Raw genomic sequence first — 25,338 nt, 5'->3', positions numbered from 1 at the left:
ACACGGAATTTTGGATTTTCATGTGTTGCCACTTCAAATCATCAAAATTAAATGAAATAAACATTTGAATGCATCAGTCTGTGTGCAATGAATAAATATAATGTACAAGTTACACCTTTTGAATGCAATTACTGAAATAAATCAAGTTTTTCAAAATATTCTAATTTATTGGCTTTTACCTGTATATCCCACACCCCGGATTGTAAATAATGTAAATAATTCAATGTATATACTCTGATGATTAACTTGTGTGATGACTGTATTATGATGTTAGTATATATCTGTATCATTAATCAATTTAAGTGGACCCCGACTTAAACAAGTTGAAAAACTTATTGGGGTGTTACCATTTAGTGGTCAATTTTACGGAATATGTACTTCACTGTGCAACCTACTAATAAAAGTCTCAATCAATCAATGAAAGAAATCGTCTAAAATTGAATACGTTGGAAAAACGGTTGTTTTTAAAAAAAATAAAAATGTGTAAAAAAATAAATAAAAATAAATCCCAGTCCACAAGCATCCTCATTCACAACACGTTCTCTTAGATTTCCACGTTATGATACATGTTCACATTTTTTATTGACTGTATCTAAAAAAGATACAAATATATTTTCATTTAAATGAAGATATGAAATAATCCTAAATGAAATACAATGACTTGGTTTATATTATTGTATATACTAGGTCAGTGGTTCTCAACCTTTTTTCAGTGATGTACCCCCTGTGAAAATGTTTTTAATTCAAGTACCCCCTAATAAGAGCAAAGCATTTTTGGTTGAAAAAAAGAGATAAAGAAGTAAAATACAGCACTATGTCATCAGTTTCTGATTTATTAAATTGTATAACAGTGCAAAATATTGCTCATTTGTAGTGGTCTTTCTTGAACTATTTGGAAAAAAAGATACAAAAATAACTAAAAACTTGTTGAAAAATAAACAAGTGATTCAATTATAAATAAAGGTTTCTACACATAGAAGTAATCATCAACTTAAAGTGCTCTCTTTGAGGATTGTAATAGAGATCCATCTGGATTCATGAACTTAATTCTAAACATTTCTTCACAAAAAAAGAAATCTTTAACATCAATATTTATGGAACATGTCCACAAAAAAATCTAGCTGTCAACACTGAATATTGCATTGTTGTATTTCTTTTCACAGTTCTTTTTGACAGACATTTTAGTGAGGGTCAAACCATCATGGCATGGGGGAAACTCTGGGTTCATGGTAATGAATGGAATAGCCTACTTGATTTGATGTTCAGTTTATGAACTTACATTCATATTTTCTTGAAGTATTATTCAATAAATATATTTATAAAGGATTTTTGAATTGTTGATATTTTTAGAATATTTAAAAAAAATCTCACGTACCCCTTGGCATACCTTCAAGTACCCCCAGGGGTACGCGTACCCCCATTTGAGAACCACTGTACTAGGTCATAAAATCAGTGTCAGTTGAGTCGGTCCATAGGTTGCCTGTAGGGATTTTTAATGTCCAGCAGATGTCAGTATTTAGTGACACAGTATCAATACAGTTTTGCAATGTGTCGAAACGCTTCATGACGCCTCATCAACCCATCTCTACTACTATTTAACATAATCTGTTCAATAAGCGGTAGAAAATGGATGGATGGATGGATGTTCATCGTCTACTCGCATCTAGTTTGACAGAATCAAGCAAAGCTTTAAAAGAGACACTTGAAGGCATGAAACACGAACTTAGGTAACAAAGTAGGGCAGAGGTCGCGCGTTAAAGCTCCGACAGGGGGTCATGTGACTGAACGTACTGTTGTGATTGGCTGCTTTGGCGGTCATATTGAAGTGGGGTAAAAGGCAACCGCTTCAGTGTTGTCATTTCACCGAAGTTCAACAATGCTGTGGAATAAGGTATGTGTCTTGCGTGTTTTTTTCCCACTCAAACCGCGTGTAGCTCACATAGTTTAGTGAGTCCCTTTCTGTCAATTAAAGGTGGATAATTCGAATTTGTGGGCTTCAACTCCCAGCCGTGCTAGCTTAGTCGGTCACTCGCTAGCATTAGCTTGTTTGTTTTAACGTGTTAAAAAAACACTTGACAGCGTTTGTCACACGAACCTCGAAAATATCACTTTCATACTAAAGTAATAATACAAATATGCTGGGTTATATTGCGTGAAAATACGTGAAAATGTGTGACATGCTCCCCCCTCGGTACCAGGTACTCCGGGCCAGCGCGCGTTGTGGTGTCCGGCTGCAGAGTTCCGGTGCGGCGGCCGCCAGCGTCAAAACCTCCACGGATCACTCGGCGGCGAACGGTTTCTCGTTTGGTAGGTATTGTACAAATCTTGTTTAGTTACAATGCTATCATATCATTTTTAAAAACGGTGATTTCTAGAGATGTCCGATAATGGCTTTTTTTTGCCGATATTCCGATATTGTCCAACTCTTAATTACCGATTCCGATATCAACCAATAACGATATATACAGTCGTGGAATTAACACATTATGATGCCTAATTTTGTTGTGATGCCCCGCTGGATGCATTAAACCAGTGGTTCTAGGAAAGTATGCCAAGGGGTACGTGAGATTTTTTTTAAATATTCTAAAAATAACAATTCAAAAATCCTTTATAAATATATTTATTGAATAAAACTTCAACAAACTATGAATATAAGTTCATAAACTGAACATCAAATGAAGTAGACTATTCCATTCATTACCATAAACCCAGAGTTTCCCCATGCCATGATGGTTTGACCCTCACTAAAATGTCTGTCAAAAAGAACTGTGAAAAGAAATGCAATATTCAGTGTTGACAGCTAGATTTTTTGTGGACATGTTCCATAAATATTGATGTTTAATATTTCTTTTTTTGTGAAGAAATGTTTCGAATTAAGTTCATGAATCCAGATGGATCTCTATTACAATCCCCAAAGAGGGCACTTTAAGTTGATGATTACTTCTATGTGTAGAAATCTGTATTTATAATTTAATCACTTGTTTATTTTTCAACAAGTTTTTCGTTATTTTATATATTTTTTTCCAAATAGATCAAGAAAGACCACTACAAATGAGCAATATTTTGCACTGTTACACAATTTAATAAATCAGAAACTGATGACATAGTGCTGTATTTTACTTCTTTATCTCTTTTTTTCAACCAAAAATGTTTTGCTCTGATTAGGGGGTACTTGAATTAAAAAAAAATGTTCACAGGGGGTACATCACTGAAAAAAGGTTGAGAACCACTGCATTAAACAATGTAACAAGGTTTTCCAAAATAAATCAACTCAAGTTATGGAAAAAAGTGCCAACATGGCACTGCCATATTTATTATTGAAGTCACAAAGTGCAAACATGCCTCAAAACAACAGCTTGGAATTTGGGGCATGCTCTCCCTGAGACGGCATGAGGAGGTTGAGGTGGGCGGGGTTAAGGGGTGTGTGTATATTATTGCGTCCCGGAAGAGTTAGTGCTCCAAGGGATTCTTGTATTTGTTCTGTTGTGTTACGGTGCGGACGTTCTCCCGAAATGTTTGTCATTCTTGTTTGGTGTGGGTTCACAGTGCGGAACATATTTGTTACAGTGTTAAAGTTGTTTGTGTGTGTGTGTGTGAAGCCGTAGATATTATGTGAGTGGGCCGTCACGCAAAGGCAGTGCCTTTTAAGGTTTATTGGCGCTCTGTACCTCCCCCTACGTCCGTGTACACAGCGGCGTTTAAAAAAGTTATACATTTTACTTTTTAAAACTGATATCGATAATTTTGAAACTGATATCGATAATTTCTGATATCACATTTTAAAGCATTTATCGGCCCATAATATCGGTAGTCCGATATTATAGGACATCCCTAGTGATTTCCATTGTAAACCCCTAATAATAGATTCACAAGGTAGCCTTTTGAACATTTGATGATCCAACCATCCATTGTCTACCACCTGTCCCTTTCGGGGTCGCGCGGGGTGCTGGAGCCTGCATTCGAGCAGAAGGCGGGGTACACCCTGGACAAGTCGCCACCTCATCACAGGGCCAACACAGATAGACAGACATTCACACTCGCATTCACACACTAGGGCCAATTTAGGCCCCGTTTACACTAAGCCGGATAAGGTTATCCAGGGTAAATCACACACAACAATGCCACCGTTTAAGACCCCCGGACCCGTCTGTCCGCCTGCGCAACGCGACCTAGTACGCATGCGCGGAAAATGCGCACGTCACAGTCACCTCCAGTGTCGCTTTGTGTGCAAGTTATTAAATGCAACTTATCTGAACAATATCCAGTGTTGTGGTATTTCAATTAACTAGCACCCATTGAGAGCACAGCTAGCTTGACCAGCATGCTTATTTAATGGGCGGGACGTGAGCCGGACGTGACATCAGTAAAATTCAAGCAATTGGCAGCAGCTGTACGAGGGATCGCTTGTTTTGTTCACATTTTTTTTTAAACGTTGTCATTTAATCTTCTTTTTGTTCAGAGTTTACGGATCAACAACGAGAGTTCCAGCAGCTGGCGCGCAAGTTTGCACGAGAAGAAATCGTCCCTCAGGCTGCAGATTATGACAAAAGTGGAGAGGTGGGTTATTGCCAAGATAGGGTGGTGACTTTTTTTTTTTAATTGATCTTCAATTGGCACTGGCTTATAGTAAAACAATTGAACCTTTTCTGCAGTATCCAATGCCAATCATCAAGAAAGCGTGGGAGCTTGGACTGATGAACAGCCACATTGCAGATGACTATGGTGACTTTTTAAAATAAATTCACATTGCATGGACTTAAAAGCACCTTTCATGACATTATATCTTTTTAATCTTCTGTGTTGTCTTTTCAGGGGGCATGGGCTTGTCCATCTTCGACAACTGCCTTATCACAGAGGAGCTGGCCTACGGCTGCACTGGAGTGCAAACAGCCATCGAGGCCAACTCTTTGGGCGTGAGTTTAAAAAAACGCTTCATGTGTGTTTTGCTGTAACAATTTGTTTAATTGCCTCTACAGCAAATGCCTGTTATTATTGCTGGCAATGAGGAACAGAAGAAAAAATATCTTGGAAGAATGACAGAGGAGCCTCTTATGTGTGTAAGTCCCTTTTTTTTATTATTTTTTTTTTAGCTTTTTATTGCGAGATGCGATTTGACTTTTGATTTCATGTGAAGTTTCCAACCACACATCCCCTTGTAAGATTTAAATATAAATGCAATGTCTTGAATGACACTTTTAAATATACCTTTTTAAAGCGTAAAATAAGTTAACCACTGCAATGAAAAAGCATGAAACTACTCACCTTTCGTGTTGACTTGATGCAACACTTTTAACAAGAGATGTCCGATAATATCGGGCTGCCGATAAATGCTTTAAAATGTAATATCGGAAATTATCGGTTTCAAAAAGTAAAATTTATAACTTTTTAAAACGCCGCTGTACGTAGTGGTACATGGATGTAGGGACAAGTACAGAGCGCCAATAAACCTTAAAGGCACTGCCTTTGCGTGTCGGCCCAATCACATAATACCTATGGCTTTTCACACACACAAGTGAATGCAATTCATACTTGGTCAATAGCCATACAGGTCACACTGAGGGTGGCTGTATAAACAACTTTAACACTGTTACAAATATGCGCCACACTGTGAACTCAGACCAAACAATAATGACAAACACATTTCGGGAGAACATCCGCATCGTAACACAACAGAACAAATACCCAGAAACCCTTGCATCACTAACTTTTCCGGGATGCTACAATATACCCCCCCGCCCCACCTCAACACAGCCCACCTCAACTTCCTCATGCTCTCTCAGAGAAAGCATGTCCCAAATTCCAAGCTGCTGTTTTGAGGCATGTTAAAAAAAAATAATGCACTTTGTGACTTCAATAATAAAAAGGGCAGTGCCATGTTGGCATTTTTTTCCATAACTTGAGTTGATTTATTTTCGAAAGCCTTGTTACATTGTTTATTGCATCACAACAAAATTAGGCATAATAATGTGTTAATTCCACGACTGTATATATCGGTTGATATCGGTAATTAAGAGTTGGACAATATCGGATATCTGCAAAAAAAGCCATTATCGGACATCTCTACTTTTAACCTCCTTAATGTGAAACAAGCTGACCTACAGATCAAAGTGTCGTCCCTGTGAATGTGCCTTGCAAGTGAGCCTAGTCTACTTTTTTGGACCTGAACAGAAGTGTCCCGCAAAATAACAAGGTTTCCACGGGGTCTTAAATCCGACAATTTGAATTTAAGACATTAAAATGTCAAATTCTCCTAAAATCTCAAAAGGTCTTAAATACGATTTCGAAAGCTCTTAAATCTTTATTTATTTAAAACATATATAAACTTCAGTCTTGCTTTTAAATGTTAACATTTTTGAGGACACTACAAAACGTAACTAGAGTAGGCCAACTGTGCCGCTCGGTCAGAAGTTGTCGAGCACCACCAGCTAGTGTGCGCGCAACGTTATGTTACAGCTAAGCAGAAAACTTAACGAAAGCTCACAGCAAAGTCGAATTAGTTACACAAGAAGTGGCAAGGCGAAGTGCAAGATGAATGATTTGCGGCTCCAGAATGATCAATTTAATGCATGTTCAAAGCCGGTGGATGGAAACATATAAAATGGTTTTCACTTTCAGATGTTTTTGTTCTGCAGGCGTACTGCGTGACAGAGCCAGGCGCCGGCTCCGACGTGGCGGGCGTCAAGACGCGGGCCGTAAAGAAGGGTGACGAGTACGTGGTCAACGGCCAGAAGATGTGGATCACCAATGGCGGCAAAGCTAACTGGTGGGTGTGCGTGCATTGTACACTGCCATTATGTTTATGTAGTTAATGTTACCTTCAAATAACAGGTACTTCCTCCTGGCCCGCACTGATCCAGACCCAAAATGTCCCACCAACAAGGCTTTTACAGGCTTCATTTTGGATGCAGACACCCCCGGAGTTCAACCGGGTAGAAAAGTAAGACTTATTTAACAGGGTTTCTGCGGGTCATTAAATCGATTTTGAGAAAATTACGGCTGAACTGGCAATACATTTGATGTGTAGAGGCATTACACAAAGTTAATACAATTGTAGGCCCTGGGCCGATGGTCAATAGGCCCTTTTCCACCAAAAGTTAACGAGCTTTAAGTTCCTGGAACCTTTAGTTCAAGGAACTATAGGTTCCTGTAGACCTATGTGGTATGTTTCCACCACATTTTACAGTTCAGTGAAGTGTATTATATTTATATAGCGCTTTTCTCTAGTGACTCAAAGCGCTTTACATAGTGAAACCCAATATCTAAGTTACATTTAAACCAGTGTGGGTGGCACTGGGAGCAGGTGTGTAAAGTGTCTTGCCCAAGGACACAACGGCAGTGACTAGGATGGCGGAAGCGGGGATCGAACCTGCCGCTCTACCAACCGAGCTATACCGGCCCACTCTTAACAGTTCAGAGTAGGTTATACAAATCAGTATGGAGGTGGTTTAATATAACTTTTTACATTGATACTATTTAAATAACAGACAATATTAGGTTATTTATTTTACTAAACAAACGATTTTATATATATATATATATGTATGTGTGTATGTATGTATGTATGTATGTATATATATATATATATATATATATGTATGTATGTATATGTGTATATATATATGTTTGTATATGTATGTGTATATATGTGTGTATATATATATATGTGTGTGTGTGTGTGTGTGTGTGTGTGTGTGTGTGTGTGTGTGTGTGTGTGTGTATATTTATTTATTTATTTTATTAATTTATTTTTGATTTGTTTTTGTTTATTTTTTCTTTAAGTGTACCGAATTGTTTAGAAAAATGTCAGGCTTTTGTCCACAATGTCCAACAGTCAGAAAGTTGTCCCTTCAGTAAATGAGGAATTCATTAGGGTCAGGCGAGTCCTTATGGTCCATTTCAGCTGTAAATAACAATATATAAATGATAAATGCAAGTGTTTATTTCACTGCGACAATACTAACACAGCCGATTTAGCATTAGCATGTTAGCATTAACATTCAGTTCACTTGGGTTGAGGTTAATAATTACACAAGTGGAGTGTCGCTATTTTTACAGCATGTAATAAAGTAAATGGTGAATATTTGATGTAATTTACCCTTGTTCCACTCGTGTACTGCCTCCTTTTTTATTTCACATTTCTCCAACAAAGTCTCACAGAGTAGTAAGCAGCTGAGGTCGACAGAATACTTTATATTACTCTGTTAATACGTTTTAAAAGAGTCTGTGCACTTCTCTTAGTTTTGCATATTGAAAATTAGTTTGTAGAAAATATTGAACTACATAGTTTAAAGACTGCGACTGAGTAAAACACTGCAAGATAGTTCCACTGTGTGTTCTTCTGCACACAGATGCCCCACAAAAGCTTGTGTTCGAAAAATACGTTTTAGGAACGCCCCCAAATGTGTTCAAACATTTTGCGTTTGACAGCCCGCCCGCCCCCAAAGAGGTTCTAGGAACCTTCCAAAAGTCCCACCTAGTTGGCAGGGATGGAAAAAAAACAAAATTTCAACTAAATCTACCCGGGTATTTTTTGGTAGAAACACAGGGGGAACTTTATTTTACCTGGGTAAACGGGGAAAGTTCCTGCGGTGGAAAATAAAATTTTTCAAACGGTAATTTAAGAAGTCGAAACAAAACTACTGAAAGGACAGAAAACAAAAACCTGAAACATGTGCAAGGGATAAGGAAAGAAAATAGAACAGCATCATATTGCAATAAAAAAAATAATTTAGTTTGATGGAAATTGTCTCCTTTTAGATAGGATGTGGGAAGTTTTTCATAACTTTTAGTATTTCTTAGTCATTAGTGAACGCTGATGCTTGTTTTTTGGGGTGGGATGTGCACGTCAAGGTCTCCGGGAAAGTAAATAAGGGGAGGAGCGAGATGCACTGCGTTCGCAAGCTACGTTACGCAAGGGTATATTTGGGCCTTTAGCTAACACACACAGAATTATTAGTTGTTACTCACTAGTGAAAATTTCTGCTAATTAACAAAAAAATAAGAGGAATAAAGATTACAAAGCCTAATGTCCTTGTGTGAGAGTATTTCATCTTCAAACTGAATGAGCAACACGGGCATATGAACTGACCAAGTGTGCCATGATGGCATTGGCAACAAAAAAGACCAAACACCTCACCCAGTTTTTTCAAATGGGGGAAAACTGCACTTTAAGACGTTCAATGTTTATTTAAGTGCAGTTTTTGCTAATAGAGGTTGAGACCATTTTATTTGTGTTTACTTATTTGGGATAATTAAGGTATTTGTTTTGATTACATTACTGCTTAATTTAAATTTTTTTTTTTAAATAACGCTGACAATAATTTGTGGAATAATTTATTGTCCAGCAAAATGTATTTTCAGCCCAAATGTAATTGCCTGGTTAAGCCTCCGCTTTCTGTCAGCCCAGGACTCGAACATGGGTCCTTCGAATAAGAGTGCAGCGTGCTAGCTATCGAGCTAAAAACCTCAGCTGTCAACTTAATATCCAGCACTGCTCTTAAGGTTGTCAGGGAGTAGAGATGCGCGGTTTGCGGACACAACCGCGGATAATCCGCGGGTCGGGCGGGTGAAATAAAAAAAAAAAAAGATTTTAAATAGATTCAGGCGGGTGGCGGTTAAACCAATTCGGAAATATATATACATAGTTAAATGTTACCCACATACGAAAAACGAGCAGCACTCTTTGAAACAGTCAATTATTTATCCGGCACTGCACTGCAGCACACCACCACACAACACAACAGAAGAAGAAAAGAAAAAAAGATGGCAACGTTTTTTTTCTATTCGAGATATACTACTATGTGTGAATAATTATTTGGCCTCGCTTTCAAGTGAAGCGCATCTCCGATTGGCATCAATGTAAGGCTATTTAGCCTGCTTTGTTTGTCGCGACCGTCTATTTTCATTATAATTCAAGTTTGATGATAAAGTGCAGTCTGATGGGTTTGATTTCCCCCCTTCAGCTATTTGCCTTGGCCAATAAGTTGCAGGTAATTTATCATTATTTATTTAATTTATTTTTGTTTAAATAGAGATGACATACATATGTTATTGTATAATTTAAGCCTGTGCGCGTGATTGACAGCCTAAGGCTTATGAGGCACATTTTTTATTTTATTTTTTTATTTCAACTTAAAAACGTATGAGCCTATGCCTATGCCTAGAACATAGGCTATGTGTTTATCTTTATTTTCCTGCCTGTCGTTGACAATGGAGATTGTCTGATATTTTGTCATGGCTGCAGATCAATCAATAAAAGGTTCATCTTTGTCGTGAAATTGTTCACTGCTTCACTGTGCACCCCGCCCTCGTCCCTATTTGAGCATTATAACGTTAACAAGTTAATATTCATTGAAATAAATTCAGAACATTTTTTTTACCTAACGAAAATATAGGCCCAGTCTTTCTAAAACATTTTTTTAACTTAAAAGCCTCGTTCTGCTTGCTGCAACTGCGCACACAAAGTGTGAGGAACGCACTCCTGATCTGAGGGCATTGGCAACAATAGTCAACACTTTCTTAATGGAAATGACAATAATATTATAATAATGATAAATAATATTATCACGCATTAATATCTCTTAGCCACGAATGCGTGGCCAAGAGATGCGTGGCACGCATTGAATGTCTGCTGCATTGGATCAGTCTCCTTTCTTTAACAGGCAAAAGCTTTATAACCTCACTAATGCCTTGCATCGTCTATATTAGATATATAACAACGGGCGGGTGCGGGCGGGTGTGGTTTTGATAAAATGTTGGTTCGGGTGGATGGCGGATGGTTGACGACTTTTGTGATGCGGTTGCGGATGAAATAATTGCCTATCCGCGCATCTCTATCAGGGAGTGAATTCCACTAACGTATACATGGCCCAGCCACACTGGCTGACCTCCGTTACACAAGCCCGTACAATAGATGGGGGGGGGAAACATTGTTCATAATTTATTTTTGATTATATAAACATTATAATAATTTGGATTGGAAGTGCAGGTGGGACCTTTTGGCTATTGTCTATGGCTGTTGCACAAAGTCAGAACACTGGATACTTGGAAGGCTTCATCCTGTGAACGTGCCCATGCTGTGGTTTAAGCGCAAAAAGGAATAAATGGGGAAAATGCCAATTTCAGCAAAAGTGGATGGGAGGCTACCTTTTCAAAACCTTGTTAAAGCTCGTCAAATACAAACCCAGAGAAGCATTCTGCAGACCTTAACTTTGCTCATTGGGCACTAGTGCGGTGAAATCATACTTGCCAGTAGCGAATCACAAGTCTGCAATTAAAGGCAGGCAGCAGTTAACCATGCCAAATTTCTTTGATGTGACCAACAAAGCAACTTCTGCTGTCGCCGCTACAACTGGCAGCTGCTGCTACTACTGTAGAAAAATAAATACAAATAACTAGAGATGTCCGATAATATCGGACTGCCGATATTATCGGCCGATAAATGCTTTAAAAATCTAATATCGGAAATTATCGGTATCTGTTTCATAAAGTAAAATGTATGACTTTTTTTAAAACGCCGCTGTACGGAGTGGTACACGGACGTAGGGAGAAGTACAGAGCGCCAATAAACCTTAAAGGCACTGCCTTTGCGTGCCCACCCAATTACATAATATCTACGGCTTTTCACACACACAAGTGAATGCAAGCATACTTGGTCAAAAGCCATACAGGTCACACTGAGGGTGGCCGTATAAACAACTTTAACACTGTTACAAATATGCGCCACACTGTGAACCCACACCAAACAAGAATGACAAACACGTTTCGGGAGAACATCCGCACCGTAACACAACATAAAAACAACAGAACAAATACCCAGAAACCCCTTGCAGCACTAACTCTTCCGGGACGCTACATTATACACACCCCCAACCCCGCCCACCTCAACCTCCTCATGCTCTCTCAGGGATAGCATGTCCCAAATTCCAAGCTGCTGTTTTGAGGCATGTTGGAAAAAAAAATAATGCACTTTGTGACTTCAATAATAAATATAGCAGTGCCAGGTTGTCACTTTTTTCCATAACTTGAGTTGATTTATTTTGGAAAACCTTGTTACATTGTTTAATGCATCCAGCGGGGCATCACAACAAAATTAGGCATAATAATGGGTTAATTCCACGACTGTATATATCGGTATCGGTTGATGTCGGAATCGGTAATTAAGACTTGGACAATATCGGGATATCAAATATCTGCAAAAAAGCCATTATCGGACCTCTCTACAAATAACTTCTTGTGAGCCAGTTAATGTAAACTTATCAACTATTTAAGATTGCACAATTGTAAGGTTCTGACTATACATAACTATCGGCGGTAGGACATGGGCATTACATTTAAGTGGCATGGAAAAAGGCAATAAACCTTACCTGCAAAAACCCCTGTTGACCTTTTTTTTCCCCCTTTTTTTATTTGTCTTAATCTTTAAAGGTTATTTTAAGATGGGCAAAGCTAAAGATTCAAATAAACGTTTTGTTTGACACTGCAGGAAATGAACATGGGCCAGAGGTGCTCGGACACCAGAGGCATCACGTTTGAGGACGTGAGAATTCCGAAAGAGAATGTCCTCATCGGTGAGGGAGCGGGATTCAAGATTGCCATGGGTGCCTTCGACAAGACTCGGCCACCAGTAAGTCATGTGACTAATACCTAATTTAGGGCTGTTTTCGACTAAGGATTTTCATAGTTAAATCTGATTGGTTAGATTTTTGTCCATAGTCAATGTTCAATGACAGATATGTACAGTAGTATTGCATACTGACCGCTCACTAGGTAACATCACAAGGGTGCAGATGTAGTCGCTATAAGGTGAGTCTTCCAAAGTTAGACACTTGTACCTTAACTTACAAATATTTTGAGATAAAAGATGTCTCAGCTTTTTGTTATGCATTAAATTGTGAGCATAATTTGAGTTGCGAGCTGCTACATGGCATAGCAGTGAACCCCGTAAGACTCGCCCCAAAACATTCGGTCTAGTTTGCCAGCATTAGCTAATAGCTCCAGATCAAAATAGCATTTTCCAACCCTTGAAAACCAAACTTTTTTAGCAGAAAGTCCATTTTCCACAGCCTTTCAGCAGTCATCCTCCTCCTGCTGCTATTAAGTCTATCTCAGCTACAATCGGGCGGATGTTTTTAAAACCATATTATGTAAAGTTTTTATTTATTTATTTTTAAATTTAAGACATGTTACACATTAAAATTGCTGTTTGGGAAGGCCAAGCACGGACTAAAAAACTGATTTCAATTCACTAAAATGGGTGGGTCTGCTTTTTAAGATGTGGGTATTGTGATTTATGAGCTTGGTTGTGGAATGCAATGTGCTTGTAGATTAGGGCAGTGTTTTTCAACCACTGTGCCGTGAGATACAGTCTGGTGTGCCATGGGAGATGATCTAATTTCACCTATTTGGATTAAAAATATTTTTTGCAAACCCATCCATCCATTTTCTACCGCTTATTCCCTTCGGGGTCGCGGGGGGCGCTGGAGCCTATTTCAGTAATTATAATCCGCAAATAATGTGCTGTTGTTGAGTGTCTGTTCTGTCTGGAGATAAATAAATAAATGATAAATGGGTTATACTTGTATAGCGCTTTTCTACCTTCAAGGTACTCAAAGCGCTTTGACAGTATTTCCACATTCACCCATTCACACACACATTCACACACTGATGGCGGGAGCTGCCATGCAAGGCGCTAACCAGCAGCCATCAGGAGCAAGGGGTGAAGTGTCTTGCCCAAGGACACAACGGACGTGACTAGGATGGTAGAAGGTGGGGATTGAACCCCAGTAACCAGCAACCCTCCGATTGCTGGCACGGCCACTCTACCAACTTCGCCACGCCGTCGAGATCGGCAGACTTACCACGTTATACTCTTCCATATCAGTAGGTGGCAGCAGGTAGCTAATTGCTTCGTATATGTCGGGAACAGCGGGAGGCAGCGTGCAGGTAAAAAGGTGACTAATGCTTAAACCAAAAATAAACAAAAGGTGAGTGCCCCTAAGAAAAGGCATTGAAGCTTAGGGAAGGCTATGCAGAACGAAACTAAAACTGAACTGGCTACAAAGTAAACAAAAACAGAATGCTGGACGACAGCAAAGACTTACTGTGGAGCAAAGACAGCGTCCACAAAGTACATCCGAACGTGACATGACAATCAACAATGTCCCCACAAAGAAGGATAAAAACTGAAATACTCTTGATTGCTAAAACAAAGTAGGTGTGGGTAATAGCGGTCAAGGAAGACATGAAACTGCTACAGGAAAATACCAAAAAAAGAGAAAAAGCCACCAAAATAGGAGCACAAGAACTAAAACACTACACACAGGAAAACAGCAAAAAACTCAATAAGTCACGGCGTGATGTGACAGGTGGTGACAGTACACCTACTTTGAGACAAGAGCTATATTGATGCATGCTTGGTTATGGTTTAAAGTCATACCCAACAATTGCGACAACGACTTTTTATTGTCAATACCGGCTGTTGAGTTTCAGTTTTTAATGATTTCTGCTGGTGGTGTGCCTCCGCTTTTTTTCAAAAAAAGTTGAAAAACACTGGGTTAGGGTACCAATGTAAAAGGAATACAGTCTTTCATAAAAGTGAAAAAAACATCTTATTCGACATTTTCCACCTCCCAAAAAAAGGCTAAACGACTATGATAAACCAACACGGTAGAGATGGGATAGTTTACTGAGGTTCTCCTCCTGTGTGGCACCAATTGACTAGAGGAAGTAAAAATGGTATTGTTTTCAGAAGAGAGCTACACCTTTTGCAGTGAGGTGGTGTCCGATTTCTGGTGAGTCCCAAAGGCGGGATTCGCTTGCCAGGGGAGCACGCTGGCAGGCCAGTGACAGTGTTTCATACGGATGAGCGTCCTGTAAGGTAAAAAAAAAATCTGCAGCAGTTGACAAGTGAGCTGCTGTAGTAGGCAACAAACAAGAAACATCACATCGACCTCTAGCAAAGTAGTAAACACATCTTCTGTGACAAGCACAAAGACTCCACTAAAGCTAGAGGCGAGTAGGGATGATGTTTGATAAGAAAATATCGAGTTTGAGCCTATTATCGAATCCTCTTATCGAACCGATTCCTTATCGATTCTCTTATCGAGTCCAGATAGGTTGTTGTATATGGAAAAAAATGCACAATATTTGGTTTAACAAAAGCTCACTTTTATTATATAAGAAAAAAAATAAAATCTAATAAATATTGACTGTCACCCCCCTAAAAAAATAAAATAAAATAAATAAACATTGACCGTTGTTACCCAAAGTATATTAAGTGGGATTTTTCAGAAAAACAAATATATACAGTAACACAAAAACAACCTGTCTCTGTGATCACTATAGGTGTATAAATAATAATGTAGTGTTAAATAAAATCAGTCCCTTGGGCACAAAACTGAAAATAATACAGCTCTCCAAAAAGTGCACCTCTGCTGCTATTTGACATAACTGTTTATGATGCTTTGACATTTTTGCACTTGATTTCTTTATTGAAAGAAAATTCTATGAAGAGAAAAGTTGTTTGCAAATGTGGTTACAATGCTAAAAAATGAAAAGTTAAAGCTAAAAAAAGAAATACTTTATTGAGTTAACTTTATGTCTTTATAGGGGGAAAGATGTGATGTTATGAGCTAGGCTAGGGAATATAACAACTACACTACCCAACATGCAACGGGAGTGACGAGCATGCGCGGTAGCCCCGAAAAGTGTTGTTGCATGTCGTCACGCCGGCAGCTAAGAATGAGGTTATGAGCACGCTGTGAAAGTAAACGTCAAGAACTCAGCCAACACGCCTCGTCTGCATTATTTATAATTAGACAGACAACACATATACAGTGTGATTTTGTTTTAATTACAAGGAAAGAAAAACAAAAGTTAAAAAAGGGAGATATATGTTGTGTATATATATATGTATGTGCTGCGGTTGCTTTAAGAACGTTGCGACAGCTGCCGTAAAGGAGGTGCGTTGCTAGCCTGGTTGCTATGTTCCGGTTGGTCGTAAAAGTGTTCGTCATGTGTTTGTACCCTGCTCAAATCTCTTAGTAAAGTTATTCATTGGATTATACCTTTTTGTTTTGAACTTTATTACACCTTGGAGCGCTTTTTCCGGTCCATTGTTTTTCCTGCTTTCGCTATCTGCGCCTAATGACTGAGCTACGTGACGTCATTTCTTGTGACGTCCCACAGAGCATTTCTGGTAGGGACGGGATTCGTTCCGAGGGATTCGAATAAAGAACCAACTCTTTTTTTTCTTTACTATAGTGGTCTCGATAACGGGTACCGGTTCTCAAAAAGGGATTCGAGTCCGGGGACTAGGTTCTTTTCTTATCGAACAACCGGGAAAACCGATTTCGAGTATCATCCCTAGAGGCGAAACAAAGCAATTTCAATGTTTCTTCAGGTAGGTCACACACAAATATTTAACTAGTTAGTCAGCATGCTAATGCAGGCTTGCGAAGACCATTGAATAGTCATCTAAAAACGTATTTGCTAACATTTATACAGCAGAACACTACAAACAGAATCAGGTGCATATCCTTCCCTTTGGTCCTTAGCCTTTTGCAAATATGACCTCAAACAGTTTAGTTTAGTCCTAAAAACTAAAGGACTGCTTCTTGAATTTAATGTTTTCAAAATGTAAAATACCGTATTTTCCGCACTATAAGGCGCACCAGATTATAAGGCGCACCTTCAATGAATGGTCTATTTTAAAACTTTGTTCATATATAAGACGCGCACCGCATTATAAGGCGCATAGAATAGACGCTACAGTAGAGGCTGGGGTTACGTTATGCATCCATTAGATGGAGCTGCGCTTAAGGGAATGTCAACAAAACAGTCAGCTAGGTCAGTCAAACTTTATTAATAGTTACAAACCAGCGTTCCGACAACTCCGTTCACTCCCAAAATGAATAAACAGCTGTTTTATTATTTTCCCCGAGGTAAAGTCAGTGACGTGGTATTTCGTTTATCTTTTAACAACAGCAAGGTATAACATGTAGTGCAACATTTATATCACATAGTGGAGGGGAACTTTTCCCTGATTCAATAAACACGTAAAAAACAGTCTGATACTGTTACAGTTAATCAAACGTTAGTGCAATCACAATATAGTAACACTCCAAATAGTGCAGAGTAGGGATGATGTTTGATAAGAAATTATCGAGTTCGAGCCTATTATCGAATCCTCTTATCGAACCGATTCCTTATCGATTCTCTTATCGAGTCCAGATAGGTTGTTGTATATGGAAAAAAAACACCCAATATTTGGTTTAACAAAAGCTCACTTTTATTATATAAGAAAAAAATAAAATCTAATAAACAAATAAATATTGACTGTTACCCCCCTAAAAAAATAAAATAAATAAATATTGACTGTTACCCAAAGTATATTAAGTGGGATTTTTCAGAAAAACAAATATATACAGTAACACAAAAACAACCTGTCTCTGTGATCACTATAGGTGTATAAATAATAATATAGTGTTAAATAAAATCAGTCCCTTGGGCACAAAACAGAAAATAATACAGCTCTCCAAAAAGTGCACCTCTGCTGCTATTTGACATAACTGTTTATGATGCTTTGACATTTTTGCACTTGATTTCTTTATTGAAAGATAATTATATGAAGAGAAACGTTGTTTGCAAATGTGGTTACAATGCTAAAAAATGAAAAGTTAAAGCTAAAAAAAGAATTACACTTTATTGAGTTAACATTATTTCTTTATAGGGGGAAAGATGTGATGTTATGAGCTAGGCTAGGGAACATAACTACACTACCCAGCATGCAACGGGAGTGACGAGCATGCGCGGTAGCCCCGAAAAGTGTTGTTGCATGTCGCCACCCGGCAGCTAAGAATGAGGTTATGAGCACGCTGTGAACGTAAACGTCAAGAACTCAGCCAACACGCCTCGTCTGCATTATTTATAATTAGACCGACAACACATATACAGTGTGATTTTGTTTTAATTACAAGGAAAGAAAAACAAAAGTTAAAAAAGGGAAATATATGTTGTGTGTATATATATGTATGTGCTGCGGTTGCTTTAAGAACGTTGCGACAGCTGCCGTAAAGGAGGTGCGTTGCTAGCCTGGTTGCTATGTTCCGGGTGTTCGTCATGTGTTTGTACCCTGCTCAAATCTCTTAGTAAAGTTATTCATTGGATTATACCTTTTTGTTTTGAACTTTATTACACCTTGGAGCGCTTTTTCCGGTCCATTTTTCTCCTGCTTTCCCTATCTGCGCCTAATGACTGAGCTACGTGACGTCATTTCTTGTGACGTCCCACGGAGCATTTGTGGTCGGGACGGGATTCGTTCCGAGGGATTCGAATAAAGAACCAACTCTTTTTTTTCTTTACTATAGTGGTCTCGATAACGGGTACCGGTTCTCAAAAAGGGATTCGAGTCCGAGGACTCGGTTCTTTTCTTATCGAACAACCGGGAAAACCGGTTTCGAGTATCATCCCTAGAGGCGAGACAAAGCAATTTCAACGTTTCTTCAGGTACATCACACACAAATATTTAACTAGTTAGTCAGCATGCTAATGCAGGCCTGCGAAGACTATTAAATAGTCATTAAAAAACTTATTTGCTAACATTTATACAGCAGAACACTACAAACAGGATCAAGTGCATATCCTTCCCCCTGGTCCTTAGCCTTTTGCAAATATGACCTCAAAAAGTTTAGTTTAGTCCTAAAAACTAAAGGACTGCTTCTTGAATTTTATGTTTTTAAAATGTAAAATACTGTATTTTCCGCACTATAAGGCGCACCTTCGATGAATGGTCTATTTTAAAACTTTGTTCATATATAAGACGCGCACCGCATTATAAGACGCATAGAATAGATGCTACAGTAGAGGCTGGGGTTACGTTATGCATCCATTAGAAGGAGCTGCGCTAAAGGGAATGTCAACAAAACAGTCAGACAGGTCAGTCAAATTTTATTAATAGTTACAAACCAGCGTTCCGACAACTCCGTTCACTCCCAAAATGAATAAACAGCTGTTTTATTATTTTCCCCGAGGTAAAGTCAGTGACGTGGTGTTTTGTTTACCTTTTAACAACAGCAAGGTATAACATGCAGTGCAACATTTATATCACATAGTGGAGGGGAACTTTTCCCTGATTCAATAAACAGGTAAAAAACAGTCTGATACTGTTACGGTAAATCAAACATTAGTGCAATCACAATATAGTAACACTCCGAATAGTGCAGAGCAATAACAATATATCAATAACTCAACGTTGCTCAAACGTTAATGTCACACAACACAACACACAAAATAAACGTGTACAGCTCACTTTATGAAGTTATTCCTCATCCACGAATCCCTCAAATTCTTCTTCTTCAGTGTCCAAATTAAACAGTTGGGCGAATACGGCATTTAACATGCTCGTCGAAGTCGTCATTAATGGAGTCAGTGTCGCTGCTGTTGTCTAGCAGTTCAGTGACAATGTTAAATTCTCTCGCTGCTGCTCTATTCCCGTGTTCTACTGCGTGACTGATCGCCTTAAGTTTAAACTCTGCGTCGTAAGCGTGTCTCTTAATAGGAGTCATTTTGCGGTCTTTACATAAACAAACAAATGGAAATGAAACGGCACGCCTCGCGCAGTCATATATCCCAGCATAACCTCCTTCTTCTACGGGGGAAAATGAAGTCGGCGGCTGCTTGCCGTAGTTGCCAGACCCGTTGTGGCTCAATATTGGTCCATATATAAGGCGCACCGGATTATAAGGCACACTATCGGCTTTTGAGAAAATTGGAGGTTTTTAGGTGCGCCTTATAGTGCGGAAAATACGGTAATTTGTCTGGATTTTATTACAAGATAGGAGTTTGCATGTTCTCCCCGTGACTGCGTGGGTTCCCTCCGGGTACTCCGGCTTCCTCCCACCTCCAAAAACATGCACCTGGGGATAGGTTGATTGGCAACACTAAATTGGCCCTAGTGTGTGAATGTGAGTGTGAATGTTGTCTGTCTATCTGTGTTGGCCCTGCGATGAGGTGGCGACTTGTCCAGGGTGTACCCCGCCTTCCGCCCAATTGTAGCTGAGATGGGCTCCAGCGCCCCCCGCGACCCTGAAGGGAATAAGCGGTAGAAAATGGATGGATGGACTTTGGTGTTTATAAAGCAAGTATAAAATATATACCGTATTTTTCGGACTATAAGTCGCAGTTTTTTTCATAGTTTGGCCGGGCTCCAGTGTGACTTATATATGTTTTATTCCTTCTTTATCATGCATTTTCGGCAGGTGCGACTTATACTCCGAAAAATACGGTATGCATATTATTAAAAATCTAAGTTTTTTTAATTTTTTTATATAGACCTTAATCACAAGTGTCTCAAAGGGCGACCGGTGCAATGGATGCCGAGTGGATACGGTTCATAATGTGAGAGTCCAGTCCATAGTGGGGCCAGCTGGGGATCATCTTGAATGGAGACAAGTCAGCAGCACAGAGATGTCCACAACTGATGCACAGAGGAGTGGTCCACCCTGCGTCCCGACTTTGAACAGCTAGCGCGTCATCTGTGGTCACCTGATAACCTCTCCACGCATGAGAGGGTTTAATATTCTCTCTGATATCTAATTAGTGGGGATGGCAATCATTTAGAGATGTCCGATAATATTGGACTTTCGATATTATCGGCCGATAAATGCTTTAAAATGTAATATCGGAAATTTTCTGTATCTGTTTCAAAATGATCGGTATCTGTTTCAAAAAGTAAAATTTATGACTTTTTAAAACGCCGCTGTGTACACGGACGTAGGGAGAAGTACAGAGCGCCAATAAACCTTAAAGGCACTGCTTTTGCGTGCCGGCCCAATCACATAATATCTACGGCTTTTCACACACACAAGTGAATGCAAGCATACTTGGTCAACAGCCATACAGGTCACACTGAAGGTGGCCGTATAAACAACTTTAACACTGTTACAAATATGCGCCACACTGTGAACCCACACCAAACAAGAATGACAAACACATTTCGGGAGAACATCCGCACTGTAACACAACATAAACACAACAGAACAAATACCCAGAACCCCTTGCAGCACTAACTCTTCCGGGACGCTACAATATACACCCCCCGCTACCCTCTACCTCCTCCCTCCCCACCTCACCTCAACCCCGCCCACTCATGCTCTCTCAGAGAGATCATGTCCCAAATTCCAAGCTGCTGTTTTGGAGCATGTTAAAAAAAATAATGCACTTTGTGACTTCAATAATAAATATGGCAGTGCCATGTTGGCATTTTTTTCCATAACTTGAGTTGATTTATTTTGGAAAACCGATGCATCCAGCGGGGCATCACAACAAAATTAGGCATACTAATGTGTTAATTCCACGACTATATATCGGTATCTGTTGATATTGGAATCGGTAATTAAGAGTTGGACAATATCGGATATCGGCAAAAAAGCCGTTATCGGACATCTCTACAATCATTGAATTCTATAGCTGAATTTTAAGCACTTTAACGCAGTTGCAAAAAAGTAACCAAAAAGCATGCGGTCAGTCACTTTAAAAATTGGGGTGTGTGGAGATCTACTTGATTGCAAAACCCAAATGTTGCGGCCACATTTCCTGGTGGTCGCGTGTATGGGTTCCGAGCTTGAATTACATGCTTGACCGAGTACATTAGAAGTAGATTTGTTAACTCTCAGCACGAGTTAGCACGGCGTGAAAGAAGCGTTACGGCCGAAAATGAAGCAAATACGGCATACCAAATCTGGCCTCTCTCCTATTTCCTCCCTTGACACAGGTGAGTACACCTTCCTAAATACTCCTGTCATGTAAATCACATGCCCATGTGACCAATGCCTCCCTTGTCCCAGCAGACGCACACATTGTTCCAAATACCCTAATTAGGTCTTCTACACCAAATATTGGCAGCAGCTGTGGGTTGAATCCGACTCCTCTGAATGGAATTGTCAAATATCGAAGACAGCCCTTTATTTCATAAAATGTTTTAAATTTTTAGTATACAGCTAATAAAGTTCATGTACTTCGCAGGTGGCAGCAGGAGCCACAGGCCTGGCGCAGAGGGCCCTCGATGAAGCCACCGCTTACGCCCTAGAAAGGAAGACTTTTGGCAGAGCGATTGCTGAGGTTTGTTGTTTCTTGAAACAAATAAGGGCTGTAATATTCTGCAAAAAGTTAAGGATTGTCCTGCTCAGAATGGGGATTGACTCTCTGGGACAATATGTTCGCACTCATACCATGTTCTGGGTCATCTGCTTTCTTTTGTAAGAAATCACACTTTATGGCAAGTCCCAGCAGGACAGTTAAATGGGGATGTTTTTATTATTATTATTATTATCATATATTTTTTTAAATATAAATTAGGGCTGGGCGATATGGCCTTTTTTTAATATCTCGATATTTTTAGGCCATGTCACGATACACGATATATATCTTGATATTTTGCCTTAGCCTTGAATGAACACTTGATGCATATAATCACAGCAGTATGATGATTCTATGTGTCTACATTAAAACATTCTTGTTCATACTGCATTAATATGTGCTCATTTTAAACGTTCATGCAGAGAGGGAAATCACAACTAAATCAATTTACCAAAAGTGTATTTATTAAACAATTATTAAGCAGTGGCACAAACATTCATGTCATTTCAAAACAAAGTGCAAGATTGTCAGAGACATTTTAAAACAAGCTATGAGTGCACTTTTGTGCATGTCACTAAGATCAAAACAACACTAAATTCAATTGCACTTTTTGTACAGAACGCCACTACAATAGTTTAAAACAAATAAAGTGCACTTTTGTGCATGATGTCACACGAGATATTTCAATAAGTGTCAAATAAAAATGAGCTGCATTATAGGAAATCAAATAGTGTATGTCCTTCGCTATGTGGTAGGTTCCTGCGGACGTTATCTCCTTCTGTTGTTGACTATTTTTTTTCATACGGTGGTGATGTGGAAATGGTTGCCTCGGCATTTTGTTAGTGTGGCACCGAACGGAGATGTTGACATGCGGAGTTTCAAGCACTCTTCATTCTCTAGCGGGTGACTTTTCAAATGATGCTACATATTAGCAGTGATGCTACTTTTAACGCTTTTGCCCCACACTTGACAAATTACGGTTGTCTGTTCGACATATTCCCGCTTGAAGCCAAACCACCGCCAGACGATGGGCCCCCTGCTGTTTTTCTTGGGAATTAATTCTTACTTCATTTGTTACCAGATTCGCACCTTCTTTCTCTCGTATTACCACTTGCACCGCAGCTAACGTTACCCATGCCGCTACCTCTCTGCTCCACGAGGGCGTGTACGTATGTGATGTATGTAAGAAGGTGCGCTTGTTTTACGTCTCTGTGAGAAGGAGAGACAACAAAAAGTGAGCAGAGCCTGTAGTGTAATGCCCGCAGCTAAAAGCAACTGCGTGAGAACGTATACTCCAATATCACGATATAGTCATTTTCTATATCGCACAGAGACAAACCTGCGATATATCGAGTCTATCGATATATCGCCCAGCCCTAATATAAATAGAATGACCTAATTCATCAGGTCAAATGCATTGCAGGCTCGCTCACTCATGCACGTTTACAATAAGTTAAAACGATTGCTTCTATAAATTGATTAACGATAACCAGGGCGAGTTGGTCCCACTGGCTGTTGATGTTCGCTGAAGGACAGTTAGTCCTTGAGTAAAATGGCAGCGTTTATTTTTTGGGAGGCAGTTTGTCCATTTTGAAATTAGATCACATATTGGTTTGAATCAAGATGACCTTTTTTTGTGCAGCCCTAAAATAAATGTTGCAAAGTCTGAGCAGGTCTCATTAAGGACTTGTGTGGCTTCCTGTTTGGCAGCACCAGGCCGTGGCCTTCATCCTGGCCGAAATGGCAATGAAGGTGGAGCTGGCCCGCATGGCGTACCAGCGGTCCGCCTGGGAAGTGGACCGAGGCCGCAGGAACACCTACTACGCCTCCATCGCCAAGGCCTTTGCTGGCGACATTGCCAACCAGGTGGCCTCGGACGCCGTGCAGATATTCGGAGGCAACGGCTTCAATAGCGACTACCCTGTGGAGAAGCTAATGAGGGACGCCAAGATCTACCAGGTGAGCGTTCAAGCTCTCTAACGTTCAGCACATAATGCAACGCTTGTAACTTACTCGTGTCTTTTTTTTGTAGATCTATGAAGGCACCGCTCAGATCCAAAGAATGATTATTTCTCGTGAACACCTGGCAAAGGCCAAGAAATGAACCCTGCACACGTGAAGTTATTTGTATTTTATAAATATGTCTGTCGTCCCCCACCTGACTTGCTAATTCATCTACGCCTCAAAAATCTGCCTTTTCCATCCACAGTGCAAACCAGTTTTCAGACATTCAGCTTCAATTGCCTTAAGTTAAGCCATGATTAACTGTAGTAAACAAGTCATTTTTTAAGAATGGATTACAGGCAAGTCTAATGTATTGTTGGCTCGGGTTTTTTTAGATGAACTTGTACTTGTTGGGCAATACTTCGCCATCAAGAGCTACATTATTATTAAGGCTTCATAACATTTAAGATCTGTAAAGTAGCACCATAACCCTTATTTTGCATTCTCTTTGGCACTTAATCATGGAAAAATATGTGCGTTATAATTATGAAACGCCTCTACAATCACATTGTCTTGTTTTGCTACAAACAAAATGATATTCAGATATTATTTATTGTAACTTTTGCTCATAAATAAAGGTTTGAAAAATAATCACAACTTGTGGCCATGCCTATTGTGAGTTGAACAATTAATGCCTATTGGGAGTTAAACAATTATTGCTGTAAAACCACCTACTCCAATACTGCAGTTAATACAAACAATATGTGCACGTCTCATGTTCACAAACCTCCACTTGTACCTATTTCTTCTAGAAGCGTTTATATAGTAGTACCTCCAACCTACCAGCTTAATTGGTGCTTTGATGGTGCTCTTGACTTAAAACACTTGTATCTTAAGTCAACACAGTTTTTACATGTAATGCTTTTTAAAAAAAAAAACAATACATTAACATGTAATACTAGAGTAGTTCTATGATTTAATGTATATCAGGTCTATTCAACTGACTGCCCGTGGGCCACATCCAGACCGCCAAAGCTTTTCTTTGGCCCGCCGAACGTCACCCAAATAGGCTTGATTAAACCATTAAAACTAGGGTTGGTTATGTATGCAGTACTCCCCCTACCCCACAGGGGGCAACCGCGAGGCACATGTGTCATAAAGAAGCAGCAGTGGGTGAGCAGAAGAGTACTCATTCAACATACTTGCCAACCCTCCCGGATTTTCCGGGAGACTCACGAAATTCAGCGCCTCTCCCGA

The 25,338-nt window shown here is 39.5% G+C and overlaps 1 protein-coding gene across 1 annotated transcript; it reads left to right on the top strand.

Moving 5' to 3' along the window:
- Positions 1-1,802: 1,802 nt before the first annotated feature.
- Positions 1,803-24,732, top strand: acadm (acyl-CoA dehydrogenase medium chain). Its single transcript, XM_061978915.1, has 12 exons — positions 1,803-1,891; positions 2,199-2,307; positions 4,460-4,557; positions 4,653-4,722; positions 4,813-4,913; positions 4,977-5,057; positions 6,633-6,763; positions 6,829-6,937; positions 12,485-12,625; positions 22,024-22,119; positions 23,848-24,096; positions 24,170-24,732. Exons 1-12 carry the CDS (start codon positions 1,877-1,879, stop codon positions 24,239-24,241), a joined length of 1,272 nt encoding a protein of 423 aa, XP_061834899.1. The 5' UTR covers positions 1,803-1,876; the 3' UTR covers positions 24,242-24,732.
- Positions 24,733-25,338: the final 606 nt, after the last annotated feature.

Source organism: Nerophis lumbriciformis, linkage group LG19 (genome assembly GCF_033978685.3).
Source record: "Nerophis lumbriciformis linkage group LG19, RoL_Nlum_v2.1, whole genome shotgun sequence".
Taxonomy (NCBI): Eukaryota; Metazoa; Chordata; class Actinopteri; order Syngnathiformes; family Syngnathidae; genus Nerophis; species Nerophis lumbriciformis.
Note: the sequence above shows the minus strand (reverse complement) of the source record. Positions and strands in the feature narration are given on the sequence as shown.

Coding starts and splice junctions, on each gene's coding strand:
- acadm (XM_061978915.1), top strand. Junction 4,558..4,652: donor ATTATGACAAAAGTGGAGAG/GTGGGTTATTGC, acceptor CCTTTTCTGCAG/TATCCAATGCCAATCATCAA. Junction 6,938..12,484: donor GAGTTCAACCGGGTAGAAAA/GTAAGACTTATT, acceptor TTGACACTGCAG/GAAATGAACATGGGCCAGAG.